The sequence below is a fragment of the Amaranthus tricolor genome, chromosome 6, assembly GCF_026212465.1.
Source record: "Amaranthus tricolor cultivar Red isolate AtriRed21 chromosome 6, ASM2621246v1, whole genome shotgun sequence".
Taxonomy (NCBI): domain Eukaryota; kingdom Viridiplantae; phylum Streptophyta; class Magnoliopsida; order Caryophyllales; family Amaranthaceae; genus Amaranthus; species Amaranthus tricolor.
The window spans coordinates 5,384,739-5,402,108 of NC_080052.1; the positions used below are offsets into that span (position 1 = coordinate 5,384,739).

Consider the following 17,370-nt stretch of genomic DNA (forward strand, 5'->3'; position numbering starts at 1 on the left):
TAACGCATCTTTTTTTATAGAAAACAAGCGCTTGAATCTAGGTATTATTGGAAGATACCACAACACCTAAGCTGGGGGCCCTTTAGCATCCCGAGCTCCTTCACACTTGTAACGTGATATCCCACACCTAGGACACTCTTCTAAGTTCTCATTTTCATTCTAATACAATAGACAATCATTTGGACACGCATGAATCTTCTGGTACTCTAAGCTGAAAGGACACATGAGCTTTTTGGCATAATATGTTGACTTTGGAAGTTCATTTCCATCAAGAAGCATCTCACCTAACGCTTCTAATAATATTGTGAAACCAGTGTCACTCCAATTAAACTTTGACTTAATGTTGAAAATTGTCAACACAATTTTTAGTTTGGTGAACTTTGTACATCCAGGGTACAAAGGCTTTTGAGAAGCCTCTGTCAACAAGTTAAAAACACGAGGATGTTTTCCTAACTCATCCTCGACCCCCTCCATCATCTCATCAACACGATATACATTCTCTTCATCTGTCTCATACCCATCAACACGATCTATATCTTCATTGACATCCTCAACACCACTTTTTTCTTTGTAAACTGCCTCCTCACCATGCCAAACCCAAACATAATATTGAGGCCTAAACCCACGTCAAAGTATGTGCTCCCTAAGGATGTCAACACTATTTACCTATTACCACACTTGACACATGGAAAATAACAACCAACTCCCCCCGTCCTAACTTGATGTTCAACGACAATACTATAAATACCCCATCAATAAATTCTGACGATTCAATGCTAGCATACATCCAAGAATGATCTTTTGTCATCCTAAGTGTGATTAATTAATTCAAAACAAAATTAATAATCAATTTTTAACATATATATATATATATATATATATATATATATATATATATATATATATATATATATATATATATATATATATATATATATCACGCCTCAACATAGTCTTGTAAACCAAGGAAGCTTCATCCTATAATCTCGCCAAGCTGATCAATCTAGGCCAATCTTCAAAACTCTGACCTGCAAGTAAAACTGATGCTTCACTTAAGACTTGTCCAAACACGTTTTTGATACTATTTTTGGCTATTTCAATTTTTTTATGTTTAGCCATGTTAATACTCATACAAGACATTTAAAATTTAAATATTCAAATTATATTAACGGATAAGGTAAGCCATATTAAGTTCCTAAATTTTAGCTTAATTTGAATTCTTTTTCCTATTTTTAGGTAAGGTTAAAAATAACTCCACACTTATAGGAAAACCTATTATTAGTAAAACTTGTTTGCCAAGAAAATTATTTATTCAAATATTCAAGTAATAAAACGAGTAATAACACTTAAATACTTATCAAACACATGTTTATGTTTAATCTAAATTTAACCTTTTCTTATAAAGACAATTAACTCAAGTCTTTTTAATTCAAACTTTATTCAACATCTTTTGGACTTAAAATATTTATCAATTAACCACTTTATATCTAATATGATTTTGGACCTACTTAAACAACTAACTATAATTACTTAATTTATTTGTTTAATTTAATGTGTGTTTTGAATTATTATCCCTGAGTTGAGTCTTGAATCTCCCCCTTGATTAAAGTCATAACCATATTTTCCTAAATCATATTTCTAGGTGAAGATGAATGATAAGAACAAACACTTAGATATTTTATAAAACATATTAAGTTATTATTAAGTAGAAACTTTTCAAGACTTTAAAAACTGTTTCAAATCAGAATAGTGAATTTGATATAACATAAGAATAAACCAATAATAATACATGCATGGATAAAAAATCATTAATACAATAAACCATTATCCAAAACCACAAGTAAACGAATATCCAACCACAATACAAGCAAAGATGTAATTATCAATATTAAATTGTAACATCATATCTTATATTGTAATATCATATCAACATTTTAATATCACGTGATCATATCATCAATAATAAATCATGATTACCAACAAGCATTTGAATGACCATCAACATGAACATGAAGAATATGAAATGGCATGAACAAATTTAAAATGACATGAACATGAACAATCAAAACAATTAAGCAATCAACATGCAAAATTAAGCTACGATATACTAAGCTACAATGCAAAATAAAAACTAAACTATTACAAACCAAAAAAATTCTCCCCCTTTTTGACTTTCACAAAAAAGAAACAGGGATTAACATGTTTGGGATTGTATTTTTTCAAAAAACTAATTGTTTGCCAAAATAAATAAAGAAAATGTTCATCAAACCAACATATTAAACTACTTCCTAAACCTAGTCTTCCTCTTCTTGAAAGCCTTCGGTTTACCAGGGGGTATAGTCACTTTAGCTATTGAAGTAGCCTCAACAGTTGGTGGTGGTGATGCTTATTTGACTGGGGTGGCAACCTCCTCTTCTTACGTCTCCTTTTCCTCTTTCTCTTCTTCTTTCTCCTCTTCTCTTCCTTGGCAACCTTCTCCTTCTTTTCATCAGCCTCTCCCTCTTCTTCTTCTTCTTCTTCTTCTTCTTCTTCTTCCACAACCACATCTTCAACGACCATACCTTTCATTTCTTTCATGAAAGTGTCTAACATAAAGGTTAAAGTAGACACTTTGTCGTGTAAAACAAGGATGGACATTTTCATTTCACTGACCTCAGAATTAAGACACTGGAGGCGTGAATGAGTGGTGTGTTTTTTGAGCTGTAGTTCAAGACGAGAGAGCTTCTTACCGTGGATCTTTTGAAGATCCTCTTTCTCGGACAGTGATAAGTGTAAGTATAACTCATACTTACCATGGACTTTGAAAATACCAAGGAGAGGGAGAACATTAATAGAAAGGGATTTAACAAGAATGGTATGCAATAACTTTCCACAAAGATTCAACCCATTGTGGGTAAGTTGTTTTGTTGGAGAAATATCAGAATGAGAGGCAAGAACAAACATATCTTTGGCATTTTTGAAGAGCCACGGAATTGGGGGTGGAATCGTCCATATCAAACGAGAATTTTAGCTAGTCATTGATTAGGGTTTTAGAGATCACAATCTCTTGGCCTTTAACAAAACTTCTCAAAGCTGGGTACCCATCAACTGTAATGAAAGATAAATTGCAATTGAAGATTTTAACAAGAATGGGGTAAGTGACTAAATCTGGATCTAACAACTTACCAGGAGTTGTTTGGATGAAAGAAAAAACAACTTCAAGATCTTCAAATCGGAAGAAATTATAGTCAAGAAAATCAACGAAAGACAAAGAATGATGCTTGAAATTGTCAATCCATCGTCCAAAAGCTGTATGATTTTCAAATCAATTTTTGGGAACCTTTAAAGAAGTAAGAGGTGAGGGAATGGACGGATTTGGAGTTTTAAGCCCTATAGATTTTGAGGATGCTCCTTTTTTGATTTTATAGAAGAATGAGTTAATTTTCTTTTGGGAGCCATGGATGTACTCTTGAAAGCTTGAAAAGGAGAGGAAGGATTTCTTGAAAAAGATGGACAAAATCAGAAAATTTGGAATGAAATAAGGGAAGGGACGGTTCACAAGCATTTAAAAAGAGAAATGAAGTACAATGGATATGTACATCATAAAGTTGTGATTTGACAACTTGGAAAAAAGCAATATTGGATGTGAGTGAAACTTGACCGGTTGTGAGGTGTTTGAGTGACGTGAGGGGATGAAAAAGAAGGGTAATCATGAACCTAATTAAAAACTAGTTAAATTAGGAATAAGTCCATGAACAAGAATTTAAGACATGGTTGACGTCCAATATATAGCACACAAATTTAGTTTAAGAAATTTAAATATCCTTTATTAATTAAAAGTATTTAATTTTAAAAACCCCATATTTTATATTTTATATATGTAACACATATTTTTAAGAAATTGAAATTTAATTTTCAACCCTTAAATATATGTACAAATAAGGACACGTATATACAATCATAAATTTTACATGTAAACTAATCATGCAAATAAATTGAAATACTTCCCCTAAATACATACTTAGAATTTAGTAATTATTGTACCTTTACTCCCCCCCTAAGTTCATGCAACATCATTTAACATTCCAAGTTCCATACGAATATATGCAAAATGATCAGGACTTAAAGGTTTTGTAAATATATCAACTAATTGATTTTCTGTAGGAATAAAAGATAGAGAAATTTTAAGACATGATTTTAATACATATGCCTATTATTTCATTTCTTACCATTTCGAAAATAACATTCAAGTACTAATTAGTGTTATGTGCCAAGTTTCATGTTAAACAAATCAAGTGTAACCTTGTTTAAGCAAGTTGATGGAAAAAAAAGCTAAAAAAGCCTTAAAAGCCATCTTGAGACATAATTTCAAATATATGCCTATTTTTTCAATTCTAAACATTTCAAAACAAAATAAATATACTAATTAGTGTTGTACGCCACGTTTCATGTCAAAAAATCAAGTTTGACCTAGTTAAGCAAGTTAGTAGCATAAAAAGCCTTAAAAAGGCATATTGAGACATAGTTTCATACATATGCCTTTTTTTAATAATAATATATACTATTAGTGTTGTTTGTCAAGTTTAATGTCAAACAAATCAATTTTGACCCTGTTTAAGCAAGTTAGTAGCATAAAAAACTTTAAAAGCCTTAAAAAGGCATCTTGAGGCATAATTTCATACACATGCCTATTTTTTCAATTTTAACCATTTTAAAACTATAATATTTGCTTATTAGTGTTGTATGCATAGTTGAACCATATCAAAAGCCTCAAAACTATATAATAATTACTAATTAGATCATAATTTGTATGTCATTTAATTCAAAGGTATTTCTTCAATGTGATATACACGCATGTAGCCAACATCTACATCGTATTCATCCACGGATTATAGATTAATAAAAGGCGAGGAGTCCCCAAAAGTATCATATTCTTCCTCATCATCAACATCATCTATACCATGGATACTTCTTTTTCCTGGTACAACAATAGATTATTTTTTATCAATATGGTCTACAGTGTAGAATGCTTGCTTAGCTTATGTAGTTAGTACAAATGGCTCCTCACTATCACACAAATGAATTAAATATATAAGAGTGAATCCTCAAGGGTCATCATTTTTACGCATCTCGATTGCTATCTACTCACTTGCATTTGAAAAGACCAATCGTAAAACTAGAGTAGTCAAGCATATTTCATGTACTCGCCTGGAGTATAATAATTTAGCATCAACTGACGATTTGTCCTTGACACTCACGTAAAATGTAGATGACGCTAAAATAGAAACACCATTATTATGGACTAATACAACTTTTAAAGTTTAGGCCTTGGGCGATTGCCCTTTGGGCCTATCTTTAGGGCAGACCCTGGTCGTCTTTAGGACTTAGTGCCACTAAATATTATGGACTAATCTTAAATTTAAGGAGTATGAGTTAGAGAGTGTGAGTTAGTGAAAAGAAGAGTGATCAATTACGAGAGTAGTAAGTAGTAAATAAGCAATAGAAGATTAGGGTATAGGAATAATGTTGTGCACCAAGTTAATATGAGACTTTTTTGTAGTCTTTATTTACGGTTCATAACTATAATTTTTAGAGGTATTCATTTGAATTATTGGTTTGATTTTAAAACAGGTGTTTTGAGTTTATTTTGAAATCAAATTTTGTATTTATGTTAGACTTTTACATAATTATAAATTTATTTTTAAAGTAAATAAAAATTAAGTTCGATATAAAATTATATAAATGTCAGATCGTCAAGTATGGTTTAGCCCAATGTTTCTTATAAACAAAACAAATAAGCTTAGACGACGGTGTCTCGCTCCAATAATATGCATATATAAAAAGCATCCTGCAAGTGCAGACCCACCAAAGGAAAATCTTCCTATAAAGTTCAACACTTTTCTTCCCTTATTAAACCCCTGCCCTTTTCTTGCTTAATAATTGTGTATACTTCTACAAGGAGAAAAGCCCTTATTCCCTCTCTTCAGCCACCATGGTAATTTCTCTTCTTGAACTCTTCCAAATTTGATTTTTGTTTTTATATGCTTATTAATTGATTATTGAAGATTAATGAATTAATCATATTCTGGTGTTTTTTTTTGTTAATTTGGGCGTAGACAGGGGAAGCCGTGAATCCAAAAGCATACCCATTGGCAGATGCTCAATTAACAATTACAATTATGGACCTTGTTCAACAAGCTGCTAATTACAAGCAACTTAAAAAGGGCGCTAATGAAGGTTAAACTTGTTCAAGATTAAACTTCTTTAAATTTTTTGTGAATTTTAGGGTTTGTTTTTGGTGGATTTTGATCTTGTTTGTTTATTCGAATCTGCAGCAACAAAAACTCTGAATAGAGGTATTGCTGAGTTTGTAGTTATGGCTGCTGACACTGAGCCTTTGGAAATTCTTCTGCATCTTCCTTTACTTGCTGAAGACAAGGTATGCGTATTTATATTGTTAATAAAACTGCTTTGTTTCCTTGTTTCTATATGAATATTCGATGCTGTTTTTTTCCCGAAACTTTAATATTATGATATGAGAATTTGATATTTCTGAATTGTTTCAATACGCTTCCAAAATCTTTATTTCTTAATGTATTTTAAAGATCATTTACGGACTACAATGATTAATATGGTAAACATGGGAACTATTAAGTTACTTAAAACAAACTTTAAGCTTAGGTCATTTATAAATTATAGACGCAAAGTTCTATTATGTACGAATGATAGACACTAAAAATCAGAAAGCCCAACCATTGTAGCGTTGTTATTGAATTTTGGTAAAGATGACATGCTGGAGCTTAAACTTACCTTTGATTTCCTCAAGTTAGCTATGACCTATCCCAACCTCTAACCTTTGTATTGAGTAGCCTCCAGACGAAATCTTGAAGGTTGAAGCTTGAGAAAGATTGAAGAAAGAACAAGAGAAAATAATCTTTTCTTAGTTTCCCTAGAAAAAATCTTCAAGGCTTAAAGATTCTTAGTTTCTCGAGAGAATAAAATAGGATTTTGATTTGTGAGGGAAAAAATAAGAAGAGAGATTGATGACTTTGAAGAGGAATGAGGAGAATGAAATTGTCATTATTGAAGCTTTAGGTTGGAGAAAGAACGGAGATGAGAAGGTGATGGGAAGAAAATGGGTTAGAAGTGATTTACGTCAAATGTATTTTGGAAAGTCAAAGGTAAGTTTAAACTCTAACTAAAATGCTTGCGCTTATTGATTTATAGTGGTTGTAACTTGTAAATAACGAACATTGCGGCTATAATTTATAAATGATCTAAACTTTAATGCTGTTTTTAATAAATTATTCAGCGTAAATTAAATGGTTTGCTAGTTTTTATTTCCAAGATTATTAAAAGATTGTTGTTTGAAGGGGTGGGTTTTAATTAAAATGGGCTTAAAGGTGCCCGACTCTTTGTGTCATTTTATGATATCAAATATATCTACAATAGAAAGTGTGGCTCCATAATTTAATTTAATTTTTTGAACCAGAGGTTGTATGTTCAAATTTTGGTCTCCTAGTTATTTATGTAATAACCTTGGTCCTCTTTAACTCTTGGCCTAAGATCTACCATTAATTATCTTCTTTATTTTTTAAGGGGATCCATAGCCTCATTACTTGCTCTATCTTGGAGTGATTTTAAGGTTTAGCTATCAATATCTTTGACATTGCGCACCCTCTTAGTCTTGTTCAAGCTTGCTCCATTTTGGTTGCTAAAGTAAGAGCTTTTTGACGTTGAGGGGCAAACTCAGTATTATGGTTTTCTTCCGATCACATCTGTCCTTATAATAATCAACTATAATTCTATAACAGATAACATCATGATCATTGTTATTAAAATCTCAATTCTAATTTACGATCCTAGATTGTACGATCCAAAGATAAGCGATTGATGTGCATGGTAGATAGGATTGTAATGTTGGTAGAATCATACGATCTCAGTTGGAATACAATTTTGAATGGTAGGATCGATCCTACGATTCGATCTATCAAACTTAGGGGGTGTTTGGTTCGCACAAGGGAATCGGAATGGAATGAGGAAAGGGAATGAAGGAGAAAGGAATGGATTCCCCTAATTTAGCCTAGTCGTTTGGTTGTGTTCAGGAAACAGAATGAACTGCTGAATGATTCCCTTTGTGACTGTTTGGTTCAAATTAAGGAATTAAAATTTGAGTTTTTAAATTCTTTTATATTTTCTCCAAAAATAAGTAGTTGTTATATGATAAACTTGAAAAATGAACATTCATGTCTTTCATGAATGCTTGTAAACAAGCTTCACCAGTAATCTAATGCATCAGGCATCAGACATCAAACAAAACCTCAAACCAAATTTACCTCAAATCAGGAAACAATACAAAAGTATCACACATTCAAAAACATCAGTAAATGAAAAAAAAAAGAAAAAAGAACACTCTAGAAACACAAGCCAAACCAGAACTCAACAAATCAACATTTCACATCCTTTACACAAACATTCAGAATAAACATCAAAAGCCTAAAAAAAGATCCAAACAATAATCAACAGCATAACAACACCGATGCTAGCCTCTTCGGTATTAATGGTGAAAAGAATGCCTTCATAACGGATTTCAGACTTTGAAGTTAAACTAATCAAACTACCAAGATAAGAATCTGCAGAACCAGCACTGAAACTAGATCTAGATGCTTCCGCTGCCATTTTTGTCTGGTTTTTTCAAGCAGATGAAACGAAAGAGAGATAGAGAATTGAAGTACAACTACTTCGGAAAGAGTGAGACAATTATTGATTTTTTCTGGGTTGTGATTTGTGAATCCTGTTTTGACGAAAAAGAGAGAAACATCGAAAAGAAGCAAACGAACCCTATGTCTGCATTTACATTTGACAATGGAGGCAGCAGGAGGAACGACGCGCGAGGAAGAGATGAGAACTTGAGGAAGATGAACAAGGCGCGACGAATGGAAGGAGATGCCAACGATTTTGGTGAGGATGGAGGCGCGAGGAAGGAGAAAAATGGTGAGGAAGGAGGCGCGAGTACTGCTTCAGTAGGGTTGCTGAATGAGGGAGGGAATGGAAAGGAAAAGTGGAGGGGGAGGTGGGGAATGAGGTTTACCTCATTTGGGTAAACCTAAAACTGAAATGGGGGAAAGGAAATCATTGAAAATGGAAACCAAACAACATCAAAGGGAATAGGGTATTTTCATTCCCTTTCCCTTTTCTTAAGACCCCCAACCAAACGCCCCCTTAGTCTAATTTATAATTGATTTTTCTTGTACACCACATTGAACTAATATATTTTACATACACAAATACGTTCGAAAATATTTCATATTTACAAAGAAAAAATAAAAAAAATTGTATTGATTTGAAGTTTTAACTAATTATTGAAAGCTTTTCCATTTCATTCCTTATAATGAAGTTAGAGAAATTTTATATCATAATTTGAACTTAAAAAAATTATTATGAGTAGACTCAACATTTTAACATATTAAAGTTCATTTGTACGATCGTACATTCCCATGATTCAATCTTACCAATTCGATCTTATCCTCATAGTCGATTCCAAGTAGAATTCTATTCGATGATGCTCGCATTGTAAAATCTGCTATGTCGGATTCAGCTTATAGAAAATTACTTTCAAACTGCAATATTTCTCAACATTATTTTCCTCTTGGCAGAATGTTCCATATGTTTTTGTGCCCTCAAAGCAAGCCCTTGGCCGTGCATGTGGTGTAACTAGGCCAGTGATTGCTTGTTCTGTTACCTCTAATGAAGGAAGTCAATTGAAAACGCAGATCCAACAACTCAAGGTAACCTCTATTTTTGATAGTTGATACCCATTAGCCATTAATTATTTTATTCTTGATTTCTTGAACAAAGTCTGAATTGAATCTCTGAGTGGTTTTTTGGTTATCAAATGCAGGACGCTATTGAGAAACTATTGATTTGAGGGGTGATTAGATGCCTGTTCGGAGTGATAGGTCTCTTGGATTGTAAACGTCTGCTCCTTGGAGGCTTTGACTGATGAAGTTGTTTGTGCCGATAGGGGATAGTCTTTTTTTCTCTTTTATTCAATATTTTTGAAGACGGAATATTGAAATACTTGATTTGTGATGTGAGCTAAATTTATATTCTATTGTTGGTGATGAATGAAAATTTGAAACTTTATTTCCTTTTGAGGTTACCTTTTTTTGTCTTGCCAATTTCTTGAGCACAATGGAGATTCTCTCCTTATACTTGATTTGTGATGTGAGCTCTGGTTGCATGTGAGAAGGTTTGCCTACCCATGTTCATTGGTAAGTTAAACTTCAAAAACTTCTTCTCGCGGAACATAGCAGCCATCAAGTAGCTGTGGGCGATTTCTTCTAAAAGGATAGCTAAAGGATGCAAGCACGATTATTGTATGATATGATATGAAATATCAACGAGAGTTGCAAAAGGGTATACCTAAAAAGTGCTATAATGAGCTGATTTTGATCTGGGAAAGTTTGCTATAATTTATTGCGTTTAAGCTTCTAAAAGAATAATGACATTTGAATTCTAGCCAACACTTACTAGATTATGTATAGTGTTCTCTATCCTCACCTTCAATCAACGCCATTGTAAGAAAGTGAAAACGAGGTCTTGTAGAACAAGGCAAAATCGAATCAAATTAAAATCCGTTTTGAAATTTTCAATTAAAATTCGCATCAAATTAATATCAAACCAAATCAAGCCTAAATGAAACTCAAAATAACCAAAACAAACCATGAAACCAAATTAGCTCAACTAAATATTTAAAATTGAAATATTAAATAAGGTTTGATCATGATTTTTTTTAACTAGATTAATTTTTTTCCATTTGAAACTAAAACAAATCAGAAAAAAGTGCAAACCAAATTATTAATTTAATTTGGTTTTGAATTTTTACTTAACAAGGTAAACCTCTAAAGCCCTAATTAGTAGGGCTGTAAAAACGGGTTAAAAGGTCGGAAACAGGTCGGTCAAAAACAGGTTCGGTAAAAAACGGTCGGTCAAAAGCAGGTCGTATAAGTCTTTCGGTATCGGTCGGTTTATTCGGTATCCGGTCGAATCCGGTTTTTTTCCTTGGCGGGTGTCGGTCGGTATAGGTTCGGTATTTATCGGTCCGGTCATTACCGGAAACAGGTCACATTCGGTCGGTCAAAAACGGTTTTTTGCAGGTCGTAATCGGTATACAGATCATAACCGGGCGGTCAAAATCGGTAATCGGTCGGTCACAATCGGTATGCGGGTCAGAATCGGTCGGTCACAATCGGTCGGTTTTGGTCGGTATCGGTTCAGTTCAATTTAGTTGAACCGGGATTCAGTTCTGTTCAGTTCAGTTTTGGTTGGTATCGGTTCGGTTCAATTCAGTTAAACCGATATTCCGGTTAATTTGGTTGATATCGGTTCAGTTCAATTCATTTAAACCATGATTTAATTCAGTTCAATTATGTTCCAATTATTCTGTTCCAATTTGGTAAAAAATCGCATCGTGTTGCCTCATAATGTCATTGATCATGCGTTTATCCATGATGGGAATGATATATAGAAGGTGGAACCTCACATCAAGTTTTATAGATGTCGTTAGGTTATGAGTTTTATGACATCAAATTCAACTAATCAACTCCGTCTAAGTTAATTAATAGATCATAACATGTTAATTGATCGACTTCATCTAATATCAATTAGACAATTACAATTTACAACAATAATATGTTATTAATGTCACAATGTAAGTTTGTTAGATTGTCTTAATAATATATCTTCATCACTGATTGAATTGACCTTCGTTTGTCCATGGGGTGTGTTATTTTCAACTAATGTGATCGGTCATAATGATATGACTTGTTCTCATATATCTAAACCGTTTAAGTTTATACGAGATCTTATTTTACTGCGTGGATGAAGTCAACAATGTATTATAAAGTCGATCCAAGTTATTCGATTTGTTTTTCATTATAGTTCGTTCTATTTAAGTTAAATAATCGATCATCTACGCTGATAAGTTTGATTTTAAACGAACTCTATTTAAGTTAATTAATATATTTGATCATAGGTCTGGTTATTTCAACTTGATAAATTGATTATAATTGATATATATTTGATCATATCAGGTTAATTATTTTCAATTTGATAAATCATGTTGTTATCAATGTTGAGAATGATAGAAGGTGAAACCTCACATCAAGTTTTTATAAATGTGGTTAAGTTATGAGTTTAATATATATATTCAACTAATCAACTTCGTCTAAGCTAAGTTAATTAATAGATCATAACATGTTATTACAGTCACAATGTGAGTTTGTTAGATTGTCTTAATAATCTATCTTCATCATTGATCTGAATTGACCCTTGTTAGCCCATGGGTGTGTTATTTTAAGCTAATGTGATCAATCTATCTAATCAATCTAGCTGCCAGCGATCTAAGTTAATTGATTGGTTTTTCATTCTATTTCGTCCTATCTAAGTCAATCATGACAAGTTAACATGTAAATCCATCTACGTTGATATGTTTGATCATAGGTCTGGTTATTTCAACTTGATAAATCGATTATAATTAATTAATATATTTGATCATATCATGTTAATTATTTCTATTTGATAAATCAACTCGTGAATTATTCTAACGATTATCTTTTTGGGTGTAATTTATAGACTTTTCAATTTCAATATAGAATTATATAAATACCAATAACATTATAACATTGTTTTTTTTTGGCAAATAAAATAATAGTTGCATAATTAGAAGTATATATATATATATATTTTAGAAATAAGAAAGAAAGAGGTTTATTTATTAAAATTAATAAGTTTATTTAGAAACCATTAAATCAATGAATTACTCATATTTTAAAAAAAAATTTAGTTGTAAAAAAAAAAAAAAACACATAAGATTATCCCATTGGTGCACAACCTCAATACATGGATTGTCAACTTGGCAAAAGGCATGATAAATCATAACCCTTCATTTTGAAATCAATTAATCTAAACCATTGATTAAACATACTCTAATATATTTAAAAAAAAAAAAAAAACTAATATGAACCGTTAGATCAAGGGATCTAATCTAAACCGTTGATAAGCCCAAACCCTAACTTTCATCCACTTTCCTCATTTTCCACTCTCTCCTCACACGGCTGTCCATAACGGCTCTCTCTCTCTCTTTCACTCACTGATATCTCTCTCTCTACTCTCGTCTCTACTCAGTACTACTACTCATTGATATCGGGCTCGTCTCTTTCACTCACTGATATCTCTCTCTCTACTCTCGTCTCGTCTCTAATCCAGGTATTTTGTATTTTTTTTTCTTTGTTGTTCATTTTTTGTTCATGTTCAATTCTAGGTTTTTGTTAATTTTTTTTTCTGGGTTGTTTTCTATTTTTTTGTTCGTATGATGAATGTTTGGGTTAATTTGCTAAATCAGTTGCTAGATTCATACAAAATGGTGGTTCTGAAATTTTGTTCGTATGATGAATGTTTGATAAGATCTTAATACTAAATCAACCTCTTCACTTGTCTTTACTTAACCTTTGAATAAAGGAGATTTGTATGGCAATCTCCTTCAACTACCCATTTATCTTTCATTCTTTTTCTCCAATAAAGATTTAGATTAGAAACTTCTTCTATAGTAGACTTGACTTCGGTATTCTTGAACCAAACTCATTACTATTTATCTCTCTAAAATGGTGGTTCTAAAATTTTGTTCATATTGACTGATTTTGATTAAAGTATCTTCTTGATGTTTATAGGAAATTTTGGTCTGACTAATATAAATTCAAATGTACTGTTTATCTTCTTGATGTTTTTAAAGTCGTTTTTTGCGCTCTAATTTTTTTTTTTTAAGGTATGGCTGACCCTGCTGTGGCTGTCCCCGAACAAAGAAGAGTTGTTAAACATAAAAAAATTACGTCACCGGTTTGGGATCAGTACCATGTATCGTACCCCAATGACGTACGGACGGTAAAGTGTAAATACTGCGATTATGAGGCGGCAGCACCAGGTAGTGCAGGTACAACTAATTATAAACGTCATACTGAGGGCTGTAAAGGTTATAAAGAGTTCATAAAAAATAACCCAAACGCTAATGTTGTGTATGATCATGATACTTACGTGCTTAAGTTTGCTGATTCGATATTATATCATGGATATTGTTTGAGTATGGTAGAGCATATTAAAACTAGAGAATTGCATCGTTGGTTAAATCCTAATGTCAAAGATGTGTCTAGATATACGATAACTAAATGCGTAATGGGTGAACATGAAAAGTACAAAAAACTAGTATTTGACAATATGCAATCTTGTAAGAGTCGTATATGCTTAACTTGTGATGGATGGACAGCATGTACTTCGCGTTCATATTTTGCCCTTACTGCCCATTTCATCGATGATGATTATAAATTGCATTCCCTTTTGTTAAATTTTCGCCGTTTTCCCCCACCCCACGATGGTGAATCTATATTCATGTTTGTGAAAGGTTTGTTGAATGACTGGAATATAGGTAGAAAAGTTTTTTCAATCACACTTGATAATGCTTCCTCTAATAATAGGATGGTTGAAAAACTAAAACGTGATTTGCACTCCTCTTCTCCTCTCCCTTTAGATGGCAAGTATTTTCATATAAGGTGTTGTGCTCATATTTTGAACCTTATTGTTAAAAAGGGTTTTAAACTTGTTGATAATTCCGTGACTAAGTTACGTGCGGTTGTTATATATGTTGATTCTTCTGATTTTCGACTTACAAATTTTGAGAAAGCTAAAATTGATAAAGGTTTGCAATCAAAGGGTAAATTAGTTTTGGATGTTTCCACTAGATGGAACTCTACTTATGACATGATTCATAGGGCTCTTGAGGTAAAGGATGCTATTGATTTATATCTTGTTCGTGAAAGGGATATTGATGTTGATATTATTTCTGAGAATGAGTGGGATACAATTCAAGATATTTGTGATTTTCTTGAGCCATTCTATGAGATTACCAAGCTTTTTTCTGGTTCAAAATATCCCACTGCAAATTTGTACCTTTCTTGCATAATATGTATTGAAAAGATTTTGACTGATTCCCACCAAGATCCTAGTGATGCTGTGAGAAAGATGGCTGCTCCTATGTGGGAAATGTTTGATAAATATTGGTCCGATCATTCTATGGTTCTGTCTTTTGCCTTTTTACTTGATCCACGTTTTAAGATGACTTTCCTTAGTGATTATTATTCTATGCTGTATGTACCTACTGCGGTTGAACAAAAGGTAAATGATGTGCTTGCTGCGTTTGTTGCTTTATATGAATGTTATATGAATACCACTCAATCTGCTCCTGTTGCACCCTCTCCGTCAAACCTTGGTCCTCCTCGTCCGTTCCAAATGCGCAAGTTACGTCATGATTTTCCTCGTATTTCTGCATCTAGGACGGCGAGAGGTGATGTGGACTCTTATTTGGCCATGTCTCTTGTTGTTGATTATGATGGTTTTGATGTTCTTGAATATTGGAAGGGACAGTCTACCTCTTATCCAACACTCGCACTAATGGCTAGAGATATTCTAGCCATTCCAATTACTTCTGTTGCATCTGAATCTGCTTTTAGTGTTGGTGGTCGGATCCTTAACAAATTGAGATCTTCTTTGTTACCAAAAAATGTTGAAATTTTGGTGACAACGCGAAATTGGCTATTTGGGTTTGAACCCGAGGAAAATGCGAAGGAGATATTAAGTGTTATTGAGGAAAATAACACTGATCATGATGATAATGCTTCAGGTAAGTGTAGTGCTCTATGAAGATTTTTTTCTTGTAATTTGGTTTTTTACCAAATTATCATATCTGAGCGCCCAATTTATATTTTATAATTAATTTATATTTTTTTTATTTTATTTATTATAACTTTCTGTCGTTTTTCCATCTCATGCTCTTAATCATAATACTCAGTATCTGAAAGTTGTTACTTTTATATGATCTTAAGGTACACTAAGTTTGGTGGAGCAGTTCCTTACAGATTATTGAAAGGCGGTGTCGCATTGAGGACTAGGAGCAGGAGATCTAAGGTGGTGATTGAAGAGGAGGAAGAAGATGAAAGTGATGAAATGAGTTATACTTCTGAGAAAATTAAAGAAAAGAATGTGTCTGTTACTCCTAAAAAGAGGAGTAAAAAAAATGGGGATAACAAGGGTTCTGTTTCTCCAAATGGGTCTCGGAGTTCTCCAAGATTGAGGCAGAAATCTAATTAGTTTAGTTTTGCAATTTCTTATGCATAACTAAAATTTGGAAAAGACTTTTTGTGTAGTTAGGATTATTGATGTTTATATTATTGGTAGGGAAAAAAATGTAATGGATCTATTTTAAATTTCGTCTAAACTATTAAATGAAATGAAAGTGGTTTATCAATTTCATAGGTTAATATTTTGTATTGGTTTATATTGTTATATGTTGATTTTAATACAGTATTAATTAGTCAGGAAATTAACCTGAACTTGGTAATTATATTGGTTGCAAAGTATGAACTATGTTTATGTAATTTTGCAATTTCTGAGTTTTGTAAAATTTATACTTAATTTTTTAGAAAAGAAAAAGGCTTTACTAAATTACTGAGTTAATATATATTAACTTATAATTTATATATTTATTTTATAAAAATTTATATTTAATTTAATTTTTATCATATAGAAATAATATAATTAAGTTTAATTTAACTATTTTATATAAAATTTTATTATATTTTGACAACTTAGAAGAATTATGTAGATAAGTTCGGTCCAAAACAGGTTCGGTACAAAACAGGTTCGGTACAAAACAGGTTCCAGGTTCGGTATAATACAGGTTCGGTACAATATAGATTCGGTCAAAAACGGTCGGTTAAAAACGGGTATTAGCGGGTCGAAAATAGGTTTCGGTCTGAAAACAGGTTCGGTATCGGTCGGTCACGGTATGATAAAAACAGGTTGAAAACGGTTTTCGGTTTAAAACAAGTTCGGTACCGGTCGGTTTCGGTATGTGTAAAACAGGTCGGAAACGGTTTCGGTCACCATTCGGGTTCGGTAGCGGTCGGTATCTGGTCACTTGTATTCGGTCAAAAACGGGTTCGGTATCGGTCGGTAACAAGTCGGTAAAACAGGTTTCTGACCACATTTACAGCCCTACTAATTAGTGGTGGTTAAGAAGGAAGGAAGCCTTCATTATAGATAGTCTATATAAATTTAAATTACGAAGTAATTACAAAGTGGTTAAAAGTGGGCGTGCCGGAGTGGTTATCGGGCATGACTAGAAATCATGTGGGCTTTGCCCGCGCAAGTTCGAATCCTGCCGCTCACGAATTATCTTTGCATATTCATTTTTCTTTTAGTTTTTGAAACTGTACGTAATAGACGTGGGAATCATCATGAATTACAGACTTTTAAATGGGTTCTAAATGTCCAACTAACATT

At 32.6% G+C, this 17,370-nt stretch overlaps 1 protein-coding gene and 1 non-coding gene across 2 annotated transcripts; both read left to right on the forward strand.

Annotated features, from left to right (window-relative positions):
* The first annotated feature begins 5,816 nt into the window (after positions 1-5,816).
* On the forward strand, positions 5,817-10,160 carry LOC130814564 (uncharacterized). The gene is made up of 5 exons (XM_057680676.1): positions 5,817-5,974; positions 6,096-6,216; positions 6,315-6,418; positions 9,636-9,767; positions 9,881-10,160. Exons 1-5 carry the CDS (start codon positions 5,972-5,974, stop codon positions 9,905-9,907), a joined length of 387 nt encoding a protein of 128 aa, XP_057536659.1. The 5' UTR covers positions 5,817-5,971; the 3' UTR covers positions 9,908-10,160.
* Positions 10,161-17,175: 7,015 nt separating this feature from the next.
* TRNAS-AGA (transfer RNA serine (anticodon AGA)) lies at positions 17,176-17,257 on the forward strand. The gene has a single exon. It is a non-coding gene; the product is annotated as a tRNA-Ser (tRNA).
* The last annotated feature ends 113 nt before the right edge of the window (positions 17,258-17,370 follow it).

Excerpts from the sequence above, each read along its gene's own strand:
- LOC130814564 (XM_057680676.1), top strand. Across the intron at positions 6,217-6,314 it reads TAAAAAGGGCGCTAATGAAG|CAACAAAAACTCTGAATAGA; the intron begins GTTAAACTTGTT and ends TCGAATCTGCAG. Across the intron at positions 9,768-9,880 it reads CGCAGATCCAACAACTCAAG|GACGCTATTGAGAAACTATT; the intron begins GTAACCTCTATT and ends TATCAAATGCAG.